At 43.3% G+C, this 20,617-nt stretch overlaps 1 protein-coding gene across 1 annotated transcript; it reads right to left on the bottom strand.

Annotated features, from left to right (window-relative positions):
- Positions 1–587: 587 nt before the first annotated feature.
- Positions 588–16,649, bottom strand: LOC141013300 (neuronal acetylcholine receptor subunit beta-2-like). The gene is made up of 6 exons (XM_073486967.1): positions 16,598–16,649; positions 6,990–7,135; positions 6,723–6,767; positions 6,143–6,252; positions 1,279–2,269; positions 588–743 (listed from the first exon to the last, which is right to left on the bottom strand). Exons 1-6 carry the CDS (start codon positions 16,647–16,649, stop codon positions 588–590), a joined length of 1,500 nt encoding a protein of 499 aa, XP_073343068.1.
- Between the last annotated feature and the right edge of the window lie 3,968 nt (positions 16,650–20,617).

The following is a 20,617-nucleotide window of genomic DNA, read 5'->3' as shown; positions in this document are numbered from 1 at the left end:
AGCACAGTTTGACTCAGTCAAAAGTGTGACATGTGTCCTCTGCTCAGTTGCACCAGGAACCTTTTATCCATGTCTTACCACTGTCTCGCTCCCCTTGTTTCCGGTCTGTCTCTGTATCAACTGCCCAATAAAGGAAGAAATGCCAGAAAAGTCCTCTTAAAACTTTGGAGGTTTGGAGCAAGAAATGTCAGCACATTCTCAAGTTCCTCTATTAAAAATACGATCTCCTATTAAACTGGATGAAGGCCAAAACTATGAAAATGTGACCCAATTTGTTATAAACCAGAATTATCTATTTAGTCAACAAAAACAAAAAAAATCCCCGGTCCTCTGTACACAACAGATGTGGAGCAGAGGATGCTGGGACACATGTAGGATGAAGAGGCAAGAGGTGGAAGTAAGGATGGGAGCAGGTGGCGGACGAGGGCTAAAGTGCATAATTATAATTCCCAGTGAGCGTGTGGTGTGAGGCGGACGTGTGACTTCATGTGTTAAAATGTTGTTAGAGCGCTGTTTTCTGGGGAGGGGTGGGGGGACTCAAAGTTCATGTCTGGGTCATGTTGAGATTAAAGTTCAGGTTTCTGTTCTCAGTTATGGTCCATGTCATCAACGATGGGGGTGTTGTAACTCTGGAAGAGAGGCTGCATGAAGAGGCCCAGCGTCCCGACCACGCACACAAACACAAAGATCCACAGGAAGAGACGGTCGATGACCATGGCCACATACTTCCAGTCTTCAATGATCTGCAGAGACGTTAGATATTAAATATTAGTGACGTGGCTGTGACAAAAAATTAAGTGGTACAAAGTCACAAATCATTGAATTGAGGGCAGGAACTTTGCACCACAGCTGCTTTGGATTTTGCCAGTATATCTTCTTCATGCTCAATAGCCAAATTAATCCCCACTGATGTGCAACAATTTAGTGTAATTACTGAAGAAACTAGAGCACTAGAGGAAAACTCCGGATCACCAGGATCATTAGATACATCATCTGGGAGCCACGAATGTCTGCAGCAAAATTTGAGCCAATCCATCACGTAAATGTTGAGGAAGTTCACTGCAATGTAAAAAGTTTGACCTGCTTGTGATGATAGATGGGAAGTCAGTGATCAATAAAGTAATGAGGATTCATCCTTTGGGAACTATGAATAGCTGCAAAAATCTCAAAAGACTAAAAGCAACCTATGTCAGGATGTAATTGTGTGGCAAGAACAAAACGGGTGAAGAAAAAGTCTCCAAAGCATGCTGCACTCATGACACATGCAGATACACCTACCCCTTCATCATCGTCCTCGCTCTTCATCTTGTCGGCGATGTAGCGCACTCCATCCACCGCATCCTCCACGTCAATGTTGCACTTTAGCGTCATCCTCTTTCTGAAATCTGTGTTCTCTGACAAGTCGCTGATCTTCCAGCCATAGCGTTTGGCCGAATCCTCGTTCACATAGAAGGACGAAGAGGAATCTGCCATTCCCGAAGGACTTCCAGTCCCTCCGTCCACTCCACGCAGCTTCTGGTCAGAGAACGATCGCTGCTGGTGTTTTTTCCGGAACTTCTCGCGGATGTTGGAGCTACCGGGTCTCCGCATGAAGAGGTAAGAGGGGAGCCGGTACAGGAAGACACGTTTGACCCAAGGAGGCATGGTGTGTGTGCTGGGGGATCGATGGTGCACGTTGAGCACGCAAACGCTTGTGACAATGGAGAAGGTGACCAGCACCATTGTAAACATCAGGTACTTCCCAATCAGAGGCACTGCTAAAGACGTTGGTGGCACAATCTTTGAGATAAGGAGTAAAAACACAGTCAGGGCCAAGAGGACAGAGATACAGAGAGTCATCTTCTCGCCACAGTCTGACGGGAGGTAGAACACCAGAATAGCCAGCGACGTGATCAGGATGCAGGGAATGATCAGGTTGATGGTGTAGAACAGAGGTTTTCTCTTGATAATAAAGTCATAGGTAATATCCAGGTACCTGATGTCATTAGGGTCTTCGTTCTTGCGTCCAGGCAGTGAAACAATGTCCCACTCACCACTGGGTTTGAAGTCGTCACGTGAGGCATAATCACTAAGAAGCATGAGATCAATCTCAGTGTGGTCGTAGGTCCAGGAGCGAAACTTGAGGGTGCAGTTCTGCTGGTCAAAAGGGAAATCGCGGACTTCGATTTTGCAGGCCGACTTGTAGATGGCTGGTGGGAGCCAGTTCACCTCGCCGTTATTGGAGACCACAGCATTGGAGTAGAAGGAGACTTCATAGGTGCCGTCAGCACTGAGAGGAGGAAAAGACACGACAAAGAAAAGTCAAAGCATTCAAAGAGAAACTGATTACAGGAAGGATCTTGGCAAACTATATTCAAAGATTATGTCCATTCATTCATTTCTTAACCATCTCCACACATAATACCACAAGGCATAAACTTGTAGGAGAAGGGTGAGGAGGTTGAAGTAGCACTTCTTGTACTGGTATGGGTCTGAGCATCTGATAAGGATTCCCACTGGACGCCTCCCTGTAAAGGTATTCAATGCTGCTTTTGGGCTTGTGACACCTAACAATAAAGTGTTTAGTTGGGGTTCTTTGTAACTAAAGACAAACAGTTGGGTCAGAAAGCCTCAGACCACCATTTTGCATCTTCCTTTTTCGAATGTAATTATTTTCCGTTTTCAGTTGCAGTTTGGTTAGTTTTAGGGCTTTTGACGATATAATGTTTTTCCGAGCACCATCATCTTTATCTACTTGTTCCCAGTGAGGATCGAAACTACCATAACAGAGACAGGAAAGCCCATTTGTGGGAGCAGACTCTGTAACCACAGCGTTAGCTAATGTCAATCAATGTGCAACCAGATGGTCCCAAGTGCTCTGCCAGTGCTTTTCTGCTTGAAAGAAACACTACATGCACATGGGTCATTAGCAACAACATCTCTTGGTTTGGTGTACGCACCAAAACTACTTGGTTACGTTACAATCACCCAACCGTAGATAGCCATGTTGGCTTTTCCATCGTGGGTAGTGTGGAGCCAACTTGGGTCAAACAGTGGGGGGACAAAAAATAAAGTTAATGTTTGATGACATCCTGTCATGAGGTAACTGCATGCTCCAAATGAAGCTTGGCCTAAGTTCAATCAGGAAGACTATCTCTACGTCCTCATCATTCATTTTTCTCTCTCGCCCTTCTTCTCCAGCTTCCTTCATAATCAAATGACCATGGCTATTTGCTCTTTCATATTAACCAACCAGATTATTCCACAAACTTCTGAGGCCAATCATAATGTTGCTGCCGAACTTTAAATCCTTTTTTTCTCTCTGCTGCTGTCAGTTGTCATTTCAGTGCAAATTGTCATGGCCCTCGTCCTCCCAATTCACCTCCAGCACCCCAAGTCTGAGCTCACCAGAAGCCCATTCCTCTTCACATCCATCCAGATCTTAGCCATTCTCTTCATCCAGTCACCACCACCAGTGGCTAGACCACACATGGCTTCATTGCCCCCTTAAAATACAATGACATCATGATAGGGTCTAATCACCAAAGACTATTCGCATTTCTCATCCTTATTGTGCATGTCAATAAATACTTGTTCACTCGTATTAAGTCTCTCCAGGTTGAACTGAATTTGGGTAGTTATCTGGGTAGCTATATTGGTGGTGGTGGTGGGAATGGACGGGTGGGGGCTGTGAACAGTAGTTGGGACGCCTCTGGTTTTACTCTACTGTAATTTACTGGCTCGTAGCTGATAACAAGCTTTTCACAGTCTGGTCCAACTCTGCTGTGAAGACTGAAGGAGGACACCATAAACACGTTGCATAAACAGGGATTTTATTTCTCTTTTTTGGCAGCAAACACAACATACAGCCTTTCAGTACCTTGCTTAGACGTTTGTGCCATAACACCCGAAAGTGTGTGTGTGTGGGGGGGGGGGTCTTGTTGTCCAATGTACTCTGGCGCCAGTGAACCCGGATGCAAAAAGCATTGTTGGCTATGGACAACTAGGTGCAAATAGCATCTGCCAAAAGTTTACTTGAGTAAATCAATCCACTGTGCTGATTGGTGGCGTGTTAAGAAAATGACTTCATGACTTACCGTGTGTGACCTGTGCAACAGTTATGTGTGTTTCAAGTTAAAGGATGCGTTTATCATCTCGAGGGAGGAACCGCTTGGGACACATCCCAACAACATGGCAACAACTGCCCCACCCACCTCAAATCTGCTGAGACTGACTTTTTTCCTCATCTCACCAAGGCTGCAGGCGATGCATTATGGATAAGTGGCCTATCAATTATAAAGTAGGTCAGGAATCCAACCATCACACTCGGTCTCTAATGCTTTGGCTCTGCTGTGAATATGCAGACTAATTAAAAATGCAGAGGCCCCACCTGCTCACTGCGACCTCTGGTTCCTCAGACTTGGCCAGAGACCTCGACCTGGAGTCGTAAAGTAGTGCTGATCGTCTCCTATCATTTTGCCTCTTAAGCCATTATGCTCTTTATGTGGTCTTTAGCTGACCAGCAATCTGTGTTCATAAAAGTTTAATGTCTACCAGTCTTGTATAAACTGTGGAGTTACACTGCTGATCAGAGCTACACGTCCACACAGCTGTGAGCCTGTCAGACGATCTCAATCTCAGATTAAGAGCTCATTCTTGACCTAGAGTACAGTAATTGAGAAATAATCACACCACCAGGTCTATTTAGTACATGTTCTGCAGCTTTTGACCATACCACGTGGTTTTCTCAGCTACTTGATCTAACTAAGAATTTTGCATCTACCAGCTCAAGCATAACAACAGGTTGAGGTTACTTTCATTCAGGATTTGAGTTTTTACTCTTTTTCTTACTTTTGAGGGGGAAAAAATCACACTGTGTTCTTCTTACCAATGAAAAATCACATACATAGACAATTAAATAGACTATTACTAATTTTGCTGCTACAGCCGTAGTTGGTCTGGACTGACCTAGCTTATGGTGGCTAATGTTAGCTATGGTTATTTAACTTTATGTAAATATGGTTGCATGACACAAAGTGAGTTAGCTGATGTTATGGCTCTTTTCCACAGATTGGAAGGCATGAGTAACTTCATTTAATTAAATTTTAAATATTTATTTTAACACTTTTGGTAATGTTGTAAATGTTGCATAGATTCCTCCTTTTTTGATTTTTGTAGAATAAATTATCAAAGATATTCAACTTAGGCTTAAAAGAAACTTCTCCCTTCTTCTTGACTGTACTGTTTCTCTCTTGATTTCTCTGTATTTTAGAGCTGTGTTTCAGCAAAAGATCATATTTTATGTATTTGTGATGTCTAAACCAACATTAGTCCAACCAGGGTTTAAAGTTGGAAAGAAAGTAAGAAAGTTAATATCCACCGATTAACATATAATTATCACCACACTAAATCTCAAACATGAAGGTTAACCTGTGACAGTGATTTGATGTGAGACATCAGAGGAAGGATTCCTATATTAACTACATTTTAACAATTACTTTTGAACTGTTGACGTTACAAGAAACTAGCGAATAGAAAAAAAAGACCCAGGTGTTGACCTGCATGGGTGCCAGACGAGGTGAGGCCCGAAAGCCTTCGTGTCTGTCAGCTAACACTCCAGTGAGGTTAATTTCTCCTTCAATGACCAGAATACAGCATCAACATTCTCATGTATTTTATATTCTCGTACATTTTCCCTCTTAGCTATTTTGTGCAGCTGCGTGCACAAAAAGTCAAATATTATCACGTCAATATTTTGTGCACTCCTTCTCATGCAGTCATAAAAGGTGCGCCCTAATACACTTTTTATGACCTACCTGCAAATTTTTAATATGTCCCTGTCTCTCTCTCTGTGTAAAATCTGTAATCTCTCATCCCTTAAAAGATCATTCATCCCCATGAGACTGTCTGTGGCGACTGTAGTCAGTCTAGACAGTGTTAACAAAACATTTTGTTTATGTTCATTATCCTAAAAGAGGCGAAAAGTGGGACACAAAGGACAGATAAGAGGATTGAAGGAGTAAGAGGATATAAGGAGATATTTTTTAAAAATGGGGCTTTTGAATAAATGTGCTCATTGTTAGTGTTTTACAGACGCGCGCGTGCACACACACACACACACACACACACACACACTCTTCTGTCTATCACAGAGCAGACGTACTTGTTGTAGAGGACGATGTCTGGCAGCCAGATGTGTTGTGACGGGAGTCGGATTTTCTTGATTCCCTCGTACTCCTCAGGGTCCCACATTAATCTGTAGTCGTTCCACACCTGATGAAGAGGTGCACGCACACACGTACACACACACACACACACACACACACACACACACACACACACACACACACAAGCAAATAAATTAATTCAAAAGCCGTTCAACCAGAAACATACATAAACATATGAGTTTATGCATACCAACACACACACTGGTGCAGTCAGACCACATCTGGCAAAAATGCATTTTAAACAGCAGCAGACTGACATATTTGTCCTGGATGGAACGAGCTGACCTCACCAGTGAACCGGCTGAAAGTCCCTGCACATTTTCCTCAAACTGCTGCAAACCCAGATATGTGATGGTGTGTCTGTGTGCGTGTGTTTGTGTGCGTGTACTAACGACTAACATGAGTCAGACACTTGTTGTGCCGCTAAGAGGAAGAGCTTGGTCGCAGCATGACCCCATGCACACAAACACACACTCACAGAGAGACGAGAACAAGAGGACGAGTGGGGACACAAACCTGACTGAGCCAACAGTTGGTGGTCATGATCTGCTCCCGCTCGTTCTGAAACAGAGACAGGAACGAGGTTTGTGGATGGCTGACAATATGACTGAAGTTCTCCTCGTAGAAATCATCCCACCACCATCTGTATTCTTGAATAACAGGATTAATCTATGGTAAAGGCATATGTGGCGTGTGTGTGTGTGTGTGTGTGTGTGTGTGTGTGTGTGTGTGTGTGTGTGTGTGTGTGTGTGTGTGTGTGTGTGTGTGTGTGTGTTTCCTCACCACGTTGATCAGCTGAGCCAGAGACACCTGGATGTAAATGGTGACCTGCTGGCTGTTGTTGACAGCTGGCCTGATCAGCTTGTTGTAGCGCTCCGGTGACAACAGGTGACTCACAAGCCGCTCCTCCACCTCCGCGCACAAGGCAGCTGCACACACACACACACACACACACACACACACACACACAGAAAAAAGTGAGTTGGACAGCAACTATGCACAATCGATCAGGACCTGTGTTATTAACTATCATGTTAACGTTTGCAGTCATGGTTTCAGTTTTCCAGGTGTCATTTTAGGATCATTTTTAGTCGCGTTAGCTCCGTGACTCCTGGGATGGGAATGTTGGTCTGTTGGTCCAACACAGCGGTGAACGACACTGTGCCATGAGAGGCGTCGGTCTGCAGGTTGAAATGAAAACATGCCTGTTGCTTCTGTCTCACTTGGCGTAGATGTTACATAGTGTGTTTTGGGGCCCATTACAAACACATTAAAAGGCGTAGGTGTTGGGAATTTCTGCCAGCTATGCTAACTCCCACTTGGTGAAAAGAACTACTTTGGTGTCAGCATTAATCGAAGCCAGTATTAACATTGGTTATTCTTACTATTAATACAATAGCTACTTAAAAAGTAGAGTAACTAAACGCTAGAAGTATTGTTTTGGGTGTTTTGGTTTGTTGACTTCCTGTTTTATTTATTTCCTCGTGTGTCGAGTTTCACTTTCTACTTCCTCCCTTTGTCTGCGTACCCTTTTTGCTCCTCACCTTCATTTCATTAGTTAATCACTTCCTGTGTATTTAAGCCTGAGTTTTGCAAGGTGCCAACCTGCACATCAGGAGCAAAAGTGCATTCACAAGTGCAGTCAGAGTGGCTGTTCATAAGTCTTGATTTTGATGCAACCTTGAATTCAACTTTCCAGCTCAACAGCCTGATGGGATGAATCATATCTGAAAAGAATAGTTATGATTTGCTCCGTTGAGTGAGAGTGAACAGGTTGAAGTGGCTCTGATGTCAAAATAAACTGCATGATGACATAGTGGGCGCCCGACAGATGGATGAGGACTGAAACAAAAATGAATAGAAATGAAAGTTAGATGTAATTAGGCAGTTCTTTCACTGCTACTACTACAAGTCTGACTTTATCATTTGTGTTCTTAGTCAGCTCCCTGATCTTTGCAGGCATACTCTCGATCATCAGTATGGTTGAACACGTTCAAAAAGATGCACGATAACAGAAACAAACAAACACACGTACGTGCCAGCAGCAGCAGCTGTTGAAGCGATGCATAAATCTCGTGCTGTGAGGTCTCGGCAATTAGGTGCTGCAGCGACATAGCATGTCCACAGATGTAATGAGTGTGTAATGAGAGTAACAATGCATGCAATCTGCAGTCAGCCCATATGACAATAATGAGTCACATTTGAACATCACACACACACACAGCCACTGAGCCACCGCAGGGCTGATTTAACCCTCATAATCAACAAAGTGCAGCGTCCGACTGGGTCACAGAGCTTCAGTGATAGTGGGCGGTTTCAAACAACGTTGCTGCCAAACTCTCATACATTTTAAACTTGTGAAAAGAAGTGAAGTCTCTCTTGTTTTGGCTTGTTAAAAAAAACTCAACTCGACTTTAACAACGGCTCTGATTTCTGGCTTTTTATATCTGCCGTAACTTTCATGTGCAATCTTAAATAACCTGCTTTTCCTCTGTGCCACCGTACAAGCAAATAGGCACTCAGTGTCACATGCGCTTACATTTACAAGCCTTTTCTCTCTTGCTGTGTCTTGTACCTGCTCTTTCCTTTTCTTTTATTTGTTTTTTGGTCCCTTGTTTTCCAGAAGGCTTACGTGACCACCTTGTTTGTGCTTCAGGACAGGACAGTATAAACTGGAGGGTGACAAGAAAGGTAAGAGACAGAGGTGGATTACAGGGGTCGATACTGTGTATAACAGGGCTGCCTGAGATTGGAAAGAAACTGACATTGCAATATCATTATTTACCACGATATATATTGCAATATGAAAAAAGTATAAGAAGTGTGAAAGACTTCAATCCACTTGGTAAGAGATCCGCTTTGTTTTACCCTTCAATCCTGAAACAGTTCAGCTCCAATCAAGTTCACAGCCACAAAACAAAAAACGAAAACTCAAAGTTCTGCTCTGGGTTTTAACGCAAATCTCCACAAAATCAACTTGACTGAAGCTTCTGTCACACTGACTGGGAGAAACCCATCTACCAGATTACTTCTCCTCCTGACACAGCAACACAGACTCCTGAGACAAACCCACCACGAGCTGACTAGAATGACACGGACATACCCGTGACGATCTGATGCCAAAAGTATAAAGCTGGCGAATCTCTTCTCCACCAACCAAAAATAAATGACGGACACGTGTTTGAGTTAATTTGCCTTACATGACATGGCACGTCCAGCAATGTCAGTGTTGAAATGAAATATTGTGTGGTCCAGTGTATATCTCAACCACAAACTCTGCACAGTAAACTCCAATCTAATCTCCAAAAAACATGTTACATAAAGTATGATAATTAAGCTCAATCTTTATGTCGTAATTAGTTATCTTGGGAATATGAACAACTAAGAGTAACTAAACTCCAGAAGTTTCCTGTCATTATATTTCCTGCCATTCTCTCCTTGTCCAGCAGTAGTCCCCAGTTTGTCCAAATAGTTTTAGTCTCCTGACTACCAAACCTACCTGTACACCTGCTCCCAGTTTCATCAGGTCCCCAGTATTTACTGTATACCTGTTGTCTGGTGTCTTCATGTCAAAGTTTTCCAGTCTTTTTGTCCTGTTGTTTTAACCTTTGTCTCCTCTTCTGGACGTTTTTCTGCCTGCATATGTCCCTCTGGACTTCTTAACCTGTTCTAACTTTCCATCTGCTACCAAAGTTGGTTTGATCATTGAGCAAGTAAACTTTAATTTGCCTCTTTAGTCGTGCACTTGTGCCAGCCGTGAATCAAGTAAATTTTATTCATATAGCTCAATATCACAAATCTTTTACAATCTATATAGCATTTCACTTCCTCTATCCTAAGATTTAAAAAAAGAAAATCTCTGAAAAGGAACCTTTAAACAGGAAAACATCAATATCTCATTTAGTTAAGAAATAAAGATTTAGTTTCACCACCGGATGATTCAGTCAATATGTCTTTAAAAACATCTGCACTCTCGTTTTCATGGGATCTGCTGGAACACAAGCCTCACGCAGCCAGACTGCGTCTCACAGACTTGTAGCTATGAGACCTACATCTGGGAACAACCATTCAAGATTCAGGAGACCGATGAGTCAGCAAGTCTCCAGTGAACAAAAAAACTTTCACTCATCTATTACGTAGCCGACTCGAAGTGACGTCTGTTTTCAGTTGAGTCATCTGTGGCCTTGCAGGAGATCAGCGAGCAGACAGGAAACTCCGGTCCCCCTTTGTCAGGACGAGGAAAATCCTCCATGAACCAACGTAAAACAGAGCTGTATAAGTTTGATTTTTTTTTAAATGTCTTTAATAAGCTGTAGGTTTAATTTAAGCTATAAAGAGCCCCATTTTTCATCAGAGATAGTGTGATATAGTCAAACACTCATTGAAAAAGCTGTGCAAACACTTCTGAGCTGACGTCAGCAATATACTTGTGCCCAGACATCTCAAAACTGTGCACTTAGCAGCTTTGGACAACTATGAATGTTGTCTATTTTAGCAGTTTACTTGCAATAGTTTTCAGCTGTCATATTCAAGAACGAAATATTCGCTGATACACGTCAGGATCAAGCTGAACAGAGGAGGCACTGAGCTTCAAAGGCAGGTGCAGAAAGCAGAGATATCTCCACACTCGGTCAGTCTGCATTAACCTCCAGGCAAAGAGGAGAGGGGAGAAGTGTCCAGCATCTGAGCAACTGTGACATGACACTAAACCTCGGGGGTAAACCTCTTCGGAGAGCTCTGCAACACAGAGCTCTGTCTGTCAGGATCAGAAGGGACGGGACACGAGGGAGGAGACGTGGGCACAGAAACACAACAAACAACAGAAAGAAGTGTGAGACCGAACAATCCCCAGATTAGTATAATCATCTGATAAAATGGAATAGGATCAAGCCGTGTTATGGTAATGATTCATTGGGAATCGCGTTGATTCATGAGTGTTGCTTTATGGGATCACCGTCTGGCAACAATTCATCCTTTATGTGCAATAAAGGAGCAAACTGCTGCATGATTAAAACAACTGGTGTCCTCAGCGGACCACACTTTCTATAAATCCTGTCGTTCGAGCTCATTGTTTGCTTCTCGGCTTTATTCGTCACCGTGCTTTGGTTAATTAGATTAAAGCCTCGTTAAAAAAGCAAGACCAAGCAACGGCAAACAGATGAGGGACCGTAACATTTATAGAGCCGTCAGGATCCTGTTGAGCTGAATTTAAAATCATTAACTGTGCTGCTGAAATATAACAAACATAAATAATGTAAAGATACACTCACACACACACCAAAGTTAATTTGGTGCACTACTCAGACTTTGACAACATTTTTGTAATGTATAAGAAGACCAGTGGTCTTCTGTCTCCTCCAGAGCCCAGGTCGAAACTTAAACGGGGATAGAGCTTTCGCTGTCTGGAACCCGAGGCTCTGAAATTAAGGCTGTCTGAGTCAGTGTCTGTGCTAAAAACACACTTTTATTTTTTAAGCATATCCTGATTATTTTTTTTTTCCTGCTTATTTTATTGTTTTTTTTACATTTCTTGTTTATTATTTCAATTATACATATAATTGTTTTTTATTGTTCATTTTGGGACATGTAAAGCGCTTCGTACTGTGTATGTGCTCTATAAAATAAAGTTTATTATTATATTGTTATTCAGAAAAACTAAGGTACTTGTATGTTGAAGTAAACATGTATGTAACGCTGTGATCCTCCCCTCTCACTGAAGTTGATTTTGAATCTGTTATTTTAAGTCAGGACGTTAAAGACATCTTTGTCTAAAGCCACCATTATGCCAAGCTCTCGAAACTGAGAAAAAGCATTCTGCTTCTGAAGTGACCACTGCTTAATGTAGCTGAACAATGGTGACAAATGTTCAAAGTCGGTGTTACTTTTCTTGTGAAGTTCTTTTTTTACCTCCTGGGGCTCTCTATCTGCAGTTTTAACATCCTATATTTTCTTTTTTTTCTTTACACTTTTCAGTACAAAGTCTTCATGAACCAGATGAACAATCAGTGACATCCGAAAGGCATTTTAGAGAGAAATTAAGTGGCTATCTAGAGGCGCAGTCCCGCCCCTTCCAGTGTGCCCCATGGGACCTTACCTTACCTTTACAGTTGTAAATGGCGAGAGACAAAACATATGATGTTTGTCAATTTATAAGTTCATTTTGTTCGTCAAGAAGGTCCCAGTTTGTCGTAATATTCCATCCAGTTTTGTGTGAAACCGCTCAGTGGACTCCATCATTTCACTCAACATACGTCACACCAACACCAACACGGCCCTCACCACCAAGTTTGAGAGAAGGTGAAAATCCCAACAAATCCGACCATACTGACAGCTGAAGTTATGTGAAAGGAGCGTTAGTCAGTTGTGTGAGCCAGGTAAGATACAGGACCAGCTCTACAATGTTTAAGTTAGGGGTTTTGGTGAACGTTAAACAAGACAGTCTCACTTACTCGACTGTTGGGTGTGTAGTCTTTATAATTACGTACTTCCAGCAGAGGCGCATAGTCAGGAGAGACAAACCAGGCAAATGTTTGGGGAACCCCAAAAAATGGGCAGGGGGGGACAGCCCCTGATGGCCACTTGTATATGCACATTTGGCAATGACAACTATAAAGCCCCTTTAACTCCCCATAAAGGCAAAGGTGGGGATAATCAGGAAAAAGCAGCAACTCTACCCCTGAGAAATGTCCCAAAATTCGGCAACTGCAGTGTTTTTTTTTTTTCTGAAATAAGGTCCCATGGTGGTCCACCAGAAGGGCCGTGACTTCGCCTCTCTATAGTCAAAAGACATTCACGTGTTTACTGTACACATGCACGAACAAAGGTTTAATTGAAGCATTAATTAAGTAGAATAGATCAAATATGTTTTCTTCATGGTGGTTTAATCTGCAGTGTGGTCTTGAGTGTCACGGCTTCAGCCTTCACGTTTCTCTGGCTGCTGAAATAGAAGATGTCGTATTGCCTTAAAAATGTAAAGGGGCTGGCATAAAAATAAACCCGGCACGAGAAACTACCAAACAGTGGAAGACAAATGGCTTCATGTGACCGGTGGAGGGGAGTGAACATGACAGAGAAACACAGTATAGGAAGCATAGAGTGATGTTAGGTATGGGGTTGGAAATGCTAAAACGGTAGATGAGGCTAAAATGAGATGTGTATGAGGTTGATGTAAGTAGAGACGGAGCATTAGGGAGTCTACCAGCAGGTCTCATCACACATGTATGCACACCCATACACACACATACGCACACTCCTGTCCGGCTCGCTGCACTCTCCACACCTCAATAATTCATCGCCGCTAAAATAAAAATGCCATCATCTCACAAGCACACACTCGACCACAATCAAAGATTATTCTCCGAGTCCTTCGGATCAAAATCAACGCATCGCCTCCATCGCAACACGCAGAACGAATCGAGAACACGTCCAAACCGTAACACTCAGACACGCTGATGTGTTTGGGTGATGCAGGCGGATGGACAGGCCGTGTCATCGGTCCAGTGTGCAGACAGAAAAATCATCCAAAATTCTGCATCCTGTAGGTTCTTTTTTAGGATGGTGAATTATTCAATGCATTGCCATCTGGGGTGGCCTTTCTGAGGCCAAAACAATTTAGGCTTCAGCTGTCTTTTCTGAGTACACTGCTGGCCAGATCAGTCATGTTATAAAAGACAGCCATGTGCCAGTCATATGCAACCGCAGCCACGTGGTCTGAGTTCCAGCGAGACGTTTCACATTGCAGAGATCTGTGGGTTTATTAGCATCTTGTGTGATTTCACTTAGTTGTTTGCCCTCAAACTCTCCATCATCGCACAAACCAACTATTCTTTTCCTACATTGACGTTTTGTCTGTCAACACCTCTCCCTCGCGTCTGTCTGTCCTTCTTTGCTCTTTTCTTCTCCACAGTGACAGGAATGTCTGCAGGTTGAGTAGAGAAGAGAGACAATGGCGGCAGGGAAGGTGGCTCTCTGCTCCCTCACATGTTTGCAACACTTTCTGCTAACTACATCTCTCTCTGGCTCTGAAAATCACATTGATCGCTCTCTTCGTCTGCCTCCGTCTCTCATTCAAGGAGCAAACGTCCAAAGAAGTGTGCCAGCGCATGACTAATGGTTTACTATGAAGTGTTGACTCACTGAGTCACTCTTGACCGAACACAAACATCTGCAGTTATGAGAAAGCAGTTTTTACATCAACAGCCTGCAAACAACCCCGGGACAAAACTTCGAGCTGTATGTTCCTGCCTACCCACATATAAAGCTTCACCCAGGGGCTGCAGAGAAGCAGACTCAGAGATGTGTGAGGGGGGAATCACACGCTATCCTCTCGCACTCGGAAGCACAGCGCAAGCTTTTAATGAGCATCTAATCAGGGGTAGCTGTAGAACGTATTAGCACATTTGCAGCAGCGTGCAGCTGATGCTGAGAGAGACAGAGAGGAGGGGAGACGGGGGGTGCGTGACGAGGAGCTCAATGTGTCAGATAAGTTAGAGTGTAAGAGAAAGAGTTGGAAAATAGAGAGACAAAGAGAAAATACATCCCAGCGAAGTGGCTGTCTGGATTTAGTCATTTTACTGTAGCGGTCAGGGTGAAGTTTGGTAGGAGCGACAGAGCCACCATCATGCAATGCCTCAGCTGCAGACGGAGCACAGGTTATGTGAAAGAGTCACGGGAAAGAGACCAAATTGGATCTGTTAGATGAAAAAAAAGGATTAAGGAAGCCAAGGAAAGGGAAAGTCTGAGAGAAATGACTCAGTTGAAAGAATCTGGAGCTGATGGGGCTGCAGCACCCCTTAAAACGAGGCATAACATGCCGACATTACAACAAGGTCCAAATAATTAAGACTTTGTCAGAAACAGCCGTTCACAAAGTTTGTAAAGTTTCTCTTAACTCAATAACTCATTTTTTAAAGGGAGTCTGGGGAATGTCTCTCCTTCATCTCCTTGCTGTTGTTGACTGTAGTCGATTTGGCTGTTTTGAACTGTAAAAGGTTGGTGTTCAAGTTCAAATTCATACAAAAAACATGAATGTCGCGCACCATTTACCATGACGTCATGACCCCCGACTGTGACCGACTGCTCGCAACCCTGCTTTAGGGGGTTCATAGAGATGAGGATGTGAGATTTAGCTGCATATTTAAGGTTCTTTAAATCTGAGGAGGGGGCTGAAGAAAGGAGAGTTGGGAGGTCGTGAGGGCAAGCAAAGAGAGGCAGAGCAACAAGTAAACACTGACCTTCTTCTGCATAATGAACATCATGATTGTACTGTTTTAACGACACATGGAGGACACATGGAGGACACATGGTGGACACACCGAGGTGTATTTCTGTACACAAACTACCCACTTTGTTTTCAGATCCTCTTTTGCATAACTTGCACATAATACCCCCAAGAATGAGACTTTCTTTTGAACGTTTTATCTGTCTGCATGCCTTTAACCCAATGACACATGTTTAGTTAATGGCACTGGGGGTGAATCTATCCATCTCAGCATGCTTGGTGTATATAAGGAAGCAGAGACAAGGGGTTCTTGTGGGTCTGCCCTGTTGAGCACTGCAGCAGATCGAGCACTGACACATTGAGATCCCATTTCAACACTTATGACATCCCCTGCATGGGATTCCCCTCCGGTGTCAGATTCAGGACCACAGACAGCTCCTCTTAAGTTCCTTCTTTTGATAAAACACAACTTCTACTTTCCATTATCTAATAGAAGTGCCCTGAATAAAGGTTGCCTGTAAATAAACAGCCCCTTTAGAGCCCTGTTATCAGCGTCAGAGGGCCTTGGCACACACTGCAGGCCATTGGGCACAGCGAGAGCCACAGAATCCCATCATCAGGTAGATTTAAACACCAATGTCTGTGTGCAATCCAACTGCTTAATGAATCATGAGAGCACCATGGTGCCAAATGTTTTAAATTACAGGCTGGGACTGCGGGGAAATGCGTGAGAAAAGGCAACCAGCGCACAGCTTCTCATCTCACACCCATGATGCTGCGCACAGAAAGCAATTTTAATAAACTTAGTGGGTTTCTTGTGTAAAGACGTGCAAGTTGGTTAATTGAAGCTCGCTGATAAATCACGTGCCAAAGTGTCTGACGCACGGAAATTCACTATTTTTCCCACCGGCCCGCTTTCCGGTATCACGTGTTGTCTGTAAAGTGCATTTAAACAAATATTTTAACACTTTTGTGAGCTTTTTATGATTTAAAATTAGATTTATCAAACAAAATGAAAGACTTATATGAGCTGTAACACTAATTGGCACGCACAGACACCAGAGAGAGCACAATCTGACACTGAACAGCCCCAGACTGAGCGATTAAAGCTCCGTACGCAAAGTAAAAGTCCCCCTGTCCCGTTCCAGGAGGATTTAAAAGGATTACTCACTTGCCACGGTGAGAACCAGGAGAGCCAACGCTGCTTTCACCGGGGCTGCCATCGCTTCCTCCCCTCCAGTGCGACAGAGACACGGAAACCTGTTCCTCTGCGTCGGTTTTTTTCCCCTTGCCCTCGATGTGAAGTAAGTAAAGAGTGAAAGAAAAGAAGAACAACACAGGCTCGATTACAGCGGTTTCATTGCAGGGGATTCCTTGCAGAGGAGCGCTGGCTGCAGCCCGACAGAGACGAGGAGGAGGCTGGATGCTTTCTGCCAGAGCGCACCGACTCCAGCGCTGCTCCTGGAGCTGTGATTGCGCGCAGCGGAGAGCGGCTGCAGAGAGAACAGAGTCCCCCTCAATTCTTCTTGACTGATTCAAAAACAGCGTTTTCCACGGGAAAATGGGTCAGGAGCTAGTGGGGATACGCCAATCCTGTTATCGGCGACGCGGCCATTCTTCAGATAAAAGATTTAAGCGCCCCGGTCTTCACATCGCCCTGCCCGCCCTGTGCGCTCCCCCGCCGGGCGTCAGTTTCACTCTCTGGCGTCTTGATCGACACAGTTTGACATGACATCAAACAGGAAGCGATAACAGTCAGGAAACCCCCCCTCGGGAAGACATTTGATACCCAGCAGCCACTTAAACCTTATCCTCTCCGATCAAATTTAAGTTAATTAAAACACACTTTTATGAGGCTCCTTTGGTGGAAACTATCAAAAGAAAACTATATCTCTTTAAATCCTGCAACTGATAAGAAAATAAAAATCATTAAGACTGAGGTTGAGTGGAAGGTGATCTTGGTCCATGGTCCATAAAGGCCTTGTTATCTGCATTGAGCACATTGAGGATCAGTTGTTTGTTCCCTCACTGGTGCTGGGAAGGGTGAGGGTGTGGAGGTCATGACGTTTCCAACAAGAAGAAGCATGAAAACCTTTAGGTCTTGGCTTCTCGCCATTTAGAATAAAAATAACCCAGCGAATGTGATATTTTATTTATCCCTTCGGGGTAATTGTCCACTCTGATTCCCCCTCCATCATGACCGCAGGAAGGTCAAACACAGGACAACAATGGAGCTTTCTGAAGGACACACGAGAGAAGACGGTTCTGTAATGAAGAGCGGAGCCCACCAGGAGCCAAAAACCATCAAATCAGTTGTTTAAATTCATCACAACACAAAGACAGGCGATAGAACAGTAGCTGACAATCAAATCTGCGACCTGTCAGGTTACACGGAGTCAAACTGTGACATTCATCGACAACAGGAACAATTACAGGCAATACTTTTTATTGCCGGCTCATAATGTGCTGAAGAAGCCTCAGCTGGTGGATCATCATTGGTTTGATCAGGCATCATAGAGGGGGGTGTGTGTGTGTGTGTGTGTGTGTGTGTGTGTGTGTGTGTGTGTGTGTGTGTGTGTGTGTGTGTGTGTGTGTGTGTGTGTGTGTGTGTGCGTGTGTGTGTGTGTGTGTGAGTGAGTGAGTGAGTGAGTGAGTGGAAAGGCTGCAGGCTTCCTCAGTCTGCACACGTCAATGCGGTATAACTACCCCAGAGGTCCCTCTGGTTATGTGAGCGGAGGAGAGGGCAGGAAGAAGACATGGCCTTAAATGTGCCTCACAAAATGACTCCAGCTAATTATTTCACTGCAGAGGAAGAGGAGGAGGAGAAGGAGAAGGAGGTAGCAAAGGAGAAAAGTAAAAATTCAAATAAAGATTGTGAAGAAGAGACAGGAGCAGACTTTTCATTAGAATAGTAGACAGGTTTTTTTTCTCACCACCAGCCATGAGCTTAGCTTAGCATAAAGAGTGAAAACAGGGGGAAACAACTAGCTTTTCTGTTGAAAGGTCAGTGATTAACACGTTACAACTAGCTTTTCTGTTGAAAGGTCAGTGATTAACACGTTACGACCACATTGTGGTTTTACATGGGGTTAATGTCCCGTACTACTTCTTGGCAGGGAGCAGCGACTTCCTTGAGTGCAGCAGAGGCTTCACGAGGCGACAAGGCCTCTAAATTAAACAACAAAATATGTTGATAGTCCACGCTGTCTGATCTGATTCCCCTGTCTGCAGGACATCATTTCTCTGTGCTAGTTCAAAACCATTATAAGCCCGTGTTGAAAAATAAATCCATAAAAACCAAACAAAGAAATTGATTTATTTTTCCATATATGTGCACAATATTACTGGGGATGTAGGCATTATTCATTTAATCAACTTTAACACTGGTTAGGTTTAGGCACAAAGAGGTTCAGGGAAAGATCAATCATGGTTTGGGTTAAAATAGCAACTTTATAAAGGTAATGCGAGCTTTGTGGTCATGATATGATAATAAACACCTGGTTAAGGTCGGGGAAGGATCATAGTTGTGCTTTAAAGAAACCAGCATTGACTTAACAAGCAATGGACATCCCGTGGCAACGTCAGAGGTTTCAGACAGAGGTGCAAAACTTTTTCGTACTATAATAATTACTTGACTTCCTCTTTGCTCCTGTAATATGTCATTTTTGGGGGAAGGTAAAATTGGAAATTGAACGTGGTTTGAAGAATCATATATTGCCAACATTTATTCCAGCGATTTTGTTGAACTCAAAGCAAATAAGCATAATCCCCAAAATATCAAATTATTGCTTTAAGCCTCACAGAGAACATGGCTTTATATGATATCGCCATGGCTGTTGTTGTTCCTTGTCCACATCTGGAGCGAGTCATGATGGTTGAATGGGTCGAGCACAAGGAGGAGGAGACTTGGGTTTGTGTCCTGTGTGGACCTTATTTTTATCTTGTTGACTTCCTATTTTTAAACTCAGTGAACACATTTTTTCAAGCTCTTTAATGTCAGTTGTCTGTCAACAAAACTACTCGGTGAGCAAATGGAAAAGATCATGTTTTAGGTTAAAATACATCATTTCAATAAGTTAACCATGTGTTAGAAAGGCTAACTTCTCCCGTGTGTGTGTCTTCCCGGAGTTAGTTACGAGATCACAAAAATGTGTGGTCAGTTGCAATAATGGTCGTGGAGCGACGTTAATTGTGATGTTGTAGAAACAACACTAGTGCAGTGATATCAGATCGTGCCAGACAGAGCTCCTGAGAGCAGCAGGAATGAGTAAAGCAAACAACCTCTGAACAAATGCTGTGTGATATGTGACTCCTCACACATGTGCTGTGAGGACAAGCTGCAGGAACACAGTGTCTAACTCTCACCTGAACTTTGGCCTCGCTCCTCCCCTCGTGCATCAGAGGCATTTCACGGTTCATACGTTCATGCACATACACTCCATAAAGTTAACCCTTAGTCACATCTCCAAATGCAACCAAATTGTATTACCCTCCCATCACTCCCTGTTACAGCCACACTTTAGCAACATGCGAGCATCCGCCTCCCCAAGTCCCCGCCCGTCTCTCCTAATGAACATTATCTCTGCATCCTAAAAGCAACGGAGAGGACCAGAGGGAGGCCAAATTTAATCAGCGCTACTTAGAGCTCACTGTGGGGTCTGCTGGGCCTCTGAAAGGACACACACACACACACAGACAGGATACAATCTATGAACACGTTGGTCCCATGTTTTGTAAATACTAGCTGATAGCTGGATGATTAGCAAGATTACAAGCTGTGTATATTTTTGATTATTTTTTACATTGATCTTCAAGTCAGCCATGGCTTTTTATTTTTCTGTGATACTGGAAACACTTGCAGAGACAACACAATCTGTAATGTTATGACAGTATTATCACATAATGACAAATTTGTAAGCAGGCGTAGTTTTAAAAACCCTGTTTTTGTGGTGCGTTCAGTGCTTGTGGGAAACTGTCATCTGATGAGAGATGGATGTTATGTAACATTGCATCACAAAAAATACATTTATTTTTTGTTGCTTTTGTTGCAATAAGCCACAAAAATGTAGCTTAAAAAAGAGAGCATATGGTTGACGAAATGTTACATATTAAAGACCCTTCATACGCATGGTACACCTTCACAAATGTTCATTTATTTAGCCTCGTTAGTCTTTACTTACATCGTTGTTAG

The sequence above is a fragment of the Pagrus major genome, chromosome 18 (assembly GCF_040436345.1).
Source record: "Pagrus major chromosome 18, Pma_NU_1.0".
Taxonomy (NCBI): Eukaryota; Metazoa; Chordata; class Actinopteri; order Spariformes; family Sparidae; genus Pagrus; species Pagrus major.
The sequence above is the reverse complement of the archived record's forward strand: the minus strand, read 5'-3'. Positions and strand labels throughout refer to the sequence as shown.